The 3,945-nt window shown below is 35.0% G+C and overlaps 1 protein-coding gene across 3 annotated transcripts; it reads right to left on the bottom strand.

Annotated features, from left to right (window-relative positions):
• Positions 1-1,692: 1,692 nt before the first annotated feature.
• Positions 1,693-2,571, bottom strand: LOC103520347 (THAP domain-containing protein 4-like). Of its 3 annotated transcripts, none has more exons than XM_026831504.1 (2): positions 2,436-2,571; positions 1,693-2,040 (listed from the first exon to the last, which is right to left on the bottom strand). In XM_026831504.1, exon 2 carries the CDS (start codon positions 2,023-2,025, stop codon positions 1,708-1,710), a length of 318 nt encoding a protein of 105 aa, XP_026687305.1. In that variant the 5' UTR covers positions 2,026-2,040; positions 2,436-2,571; the 3' UTR covers positions 1,693-1,707. The 3 variants fall into 3 exon arrangements, with proteins under 3 accessions (XP_026687305.1, XP_017303973.1, XP_017303974.1); XM_017448484.2 differs by having other exon boundaries at positions 2,419-2,567; XM_017448485.2 differs by having other exon boundaries at positions 2,299-2,567.
• Between the last annotated feature and the right edge of the window lie 1,374 nt (positions 2,572-3,945).

Below are 3,945 nucleotides of genomic sequence, written 5' to 3' on the forward strand. Positions count from 1 at the left end.
GAACCACTTTTAGGTATTAGGGACTTCCTTTCTTCCGGCCCGAATCCAACTCGACTTTTTCAATCAAAAAAAAAAAAAAAAGAATAATAGACAGAACATTGTTTTAACTCATTTTGTCTGTGTGTTATGATCTCACCACATTGGTTGAACAAATCTCCAACAAACCAGGTGTAAAAAACAAGTAACAAAGTCCAATTAGATTATAAGGGTAGATTGTAGAATAGTGTTTTCGGTAATAGTCAACGTTGTAGTCAACCTCGGAGTCAAATGTAAGTGGCTGAGGAGTCCTCAGAGTGGAATCAGGGAATGGTCAGGAAGCTATCAGCAGGACCAACATGTGATAAAGGAGAAATCTTTACCTTTCGTAGGAAACGAAGTTTTGTTTGCGTACCTTCAACGAAAGGGATCGGGGGAACGGACTAACCACAGACGAAAACAAGGGAGCAAATTTAAACTCTGTAAACCTAAAAATACACTTCAAACGAAAGGAACCCCGCTTAGAGAAATTAAAAACAGGTTCAAAGTTGTTGAAGTAGCTGTTACGAGGGGTCCACCAACGGTCTCACGGGACGGGTTTAACTTACCGAAAATACCTACCACCACCCAGGTACCGTTTTATTGGTTGCAACCCCCAGGAGTAATCCCTGCGGGGGTAGGTAAATGAACATTTTACAAAGGATCGACAGGGGGTTATACACTTAACACAACAAACAAAGGGTACCATTCATGGATGGGTGACCTTTATACCCCTTTTCTTTTAGTCATGGCATTGGCGTATGCATCAATTTTCTCTTAAACTGTCTTCCCTTGAGGGACCCATTGTGACCCCTCCCGCAGAATAGCATCTGGTTTTTTCTTTTCTGTTTCGTCCTAATCCTCTTTCATCGAGCAAGGTTATTGGCTTGGATAGACAAATCCCTATTTTAGGCGGGGGCCGCCCTTAGGGGTTGGGCGCAATTCTCTTGAGTTCTACTTAATGTTCATTTACATTTTCCACAGCTTGGTTCAGTGGTCTGAATTTTTCCTAGGATTTCCCATCCTCTGAAATATTCTCATAAATCACAGTCAAAGTCTGGGACATCTCTGTTTTATCAGTTTCCATTTCCACTACTTGCTCCAGTCGATTTTTGTCATTGAGCTGTGTAATGTCTGGCGAAGTTTGACTACTTTGCCTTTTCTGGGTTTGGATTTGTCTACAGCTCGGACGTATGGAGGTAGGTCTCTAAATGAAATTCTTTGTTCATTCTGAAAATAGGGGGATTATTAATATTTTATGTAATAATGAAAGGTGTTTATTATTATTATGTATTATATTATTATATATTATTATTTCTTTTTACACCATAAAAGTGGGGGGAAAAGGGAAAAATCTCAGTTAATCTTGTTTCCAATGTTTTTATACAGGATGTTTACATGCTAATCTTCAGGGGTGTGTTCATGGGACTGATTAGACATATTTCACTCTATGGAATCATAACTAGATGTTCTTCCTCACCCTGTTAGAAGCTAGTTCAAGTTATATATGGATTTAGGTATCCCTAAATCAATCCAAGGAACATCAACTCCCTAAATCAGTCTCAGTTGTTATTCAAACTTGATAACCCTATGCTGAGAGTGTTTAATGACACATTCTGTAGGCAATGAACAATGCTCCTGCCAAACCTCACAAATACAGATCAATCTTGGAGCTACAGGTTTATCTTTTGTTTAAATAACTACAAGAACAAAAATTACCACATCACTCAAAACTCCTTTCTCCACAGTGTTCACTCCAAAATTGTGGGCAAGTTGTAAACAAATGCTATTGTTTGGTAACAATCGTATGAACCCATATTCACAATGCATTGGCTGCTGGATTTCTTCGTTGTTGATTGTGTTGGATAAGTAATTGAAATATGGCTTGTTTTTAGGTTGTGTTATTGACAAGGTTTCAATGTACTTGAATGAGTTAATAGTTGGGTAGATCCCTTGGGCTGAAATTGACTTCCATGTTCCTTTCAGCCACTGAAGGTTGTTCATACTCATATTAAAAGAAGTGTCCTGAAAATAATAATAATGTTGATCTGTCTGGGAAAGTGAACGTTTTTGAGTTTTCTCAAAACTCTTGTTCTGAATAGTGGCCAAACCGTACATTTCTTGACCTTGGGTACAAAGAGACTTTTGATTGCCAAGCTGTGTCCTTCCTTAGAACACTGGAAACATAATAGAGTTAAAGGAGATCTTCATGATATAATGATGAATTAGGTAAACAATCAAGCAATTTGTCACACTTTTTGTGTTCTAGGTAGGTATACAAACCTTTTTCTTTGATAGGTAGGGCACTTTTTTATTTCCTTCCTTTTAGTACCTAGGTACTAGGACCTTCTTGGAATCTTGACACAATTAGACAACTACAATGATTTGATATTTTTATCTTACCCGTCTACTATTAATACCTTCTTTTCCTTCACACGAAAATAGATAAATATTGAAAAGTGAAAATGATAAGTACTGATAAAAGAGATAACGCATGATCCAAATCCAATATCCAAAATTCAAGTCCAATTTTTTTTTTTTTTTTTTTTCACGTTCAATCGAATTTGAATTTTCGCGCTATCCATTTATTTACATTCAAAATTCAAAATGGCGCTTGGCTCCAGAGCGCGGTAAAATTTGAAATTTGGAACTGAACTTGAAATAAAATAGCAGCCGTTTGTACATCATGATTTATGTTCATCAGATCATTTTCCAATAATAATCAACTATAAACTTCAAGAAACAAGTCATAGCTGTCATAGTACCATTACAAAATGGAACTTCAAAAAAGCTGATTGGTCTTCTTTCAATAAGAACTTGAAACTTTCATCTTACAATGTTGAAGAAAATATTAATTACTATAATCATCTAATCACATCAAACATTCTTGAATCATGTACCAAATCTATTCCTAAAATCAAAATAAACAAGAACTTTACTCCAGTTCCTTGGTGGACAGAAGAAATCAAAAACAAAATTAGAGAAAGAAATCGGTCTCTTAGAAAATACCGGAAAACAAAATGCCTAGATGACCTCATCAACTTTAGGAAATGTAGAGCTGAAGCAAGAGTGCTAATCAAAAAGGAACAGAAAAATTCTTGGCATACTTTTACAAGCTCCATTGATCATACTAAAAGGAACCCAAAACTATTCTGGAATCAGTTGGCAAAAATAAAAGATAAAAATAAACGATCCCACATAAATGCTATTTATGTTGGGGATCAAATAACTGATAATTCTATTCAAATCTCAAATGAATTTGGGAAGCATTTCTCTAAAATCTCAAGTAATTCGTGCTTGTCTCAAGACATACTTGATAAGAAAATTATTAAAGAAAATAAAATCGAACCTAGAATCAAACATTTCATAGAAAATCAAGAAATAAATAATGAATGCTACAATAGTGAATTCAAAATTGAAGAGCTTGAATTAGCTCTAAAAAATCATACCTCATTTTCAAGTGGTATTGATAACCTAACCTATCAAATGTTGATGAATTTAGACCCTGATAATAAAATTGCTCTCCTTCAATTTTTTAATAAAATTTGGTCTTCTGGAAGAATTCCGGATATATGGAAAACAGTTATTATTTTTCCCATAGTCAAACCAAACAAAGATAAAACAAAATTAGAAAATTATCGCCCTATATCTCTCATAAGTTGTCTGTATAAAATATTACAAAAAATGGTCAATAATCGACTGACCTGGATATTAGAGAGCAAACATCTTTTAGACTCAATGCAATGTGGTGGAAGACGTAATAGGAGTATTTCAAATGCTCTAATTCCCCTCCATGATTTAATCCTAAAAGGTTTCAATAATAATGAATGTACTCTAGCTGTCTCACTTGACTTATTACGAGCTTTTGATCTCTGTTGGGGTTATAATATAAAGAAAAATCTCATCAATTGGGGTATTGGTGGAAGAATG

This window comes from Diaphorina citri, unplaced genomic scaffold (genome assembly GCF_000475195.1).
Source record: "Diaphorina citri unplaced genomic scaffold, Diaci psyllid genome assembly version 1.1 scaffold3501, whole genome shotgun sequence".
NCBI lineage: Eukaryota > Metazoa > Arthropoda > Insecta > Hemiptera > Psyllidae > Diaphorina > Diaphorina citri.

What these genes read in the sequence shown, in the direction of transcription:
- LOC103520347 (XM_017448484.2), bottom strand. Translation starts at nt 2,511, where the DNA reads ATGCGTTATCTCTTTTATCAGTACTTATCATTTTCACTTTTCAATATT. An exon ending in AAGGTATTAATAGTAGACGG is followed by an intron (nt 2,041 to 2,418) that starts GTAAGATAAAAA and finishes TATTATTTTCAG; the next exon opens with GACACTTCTTTTAATATGAG.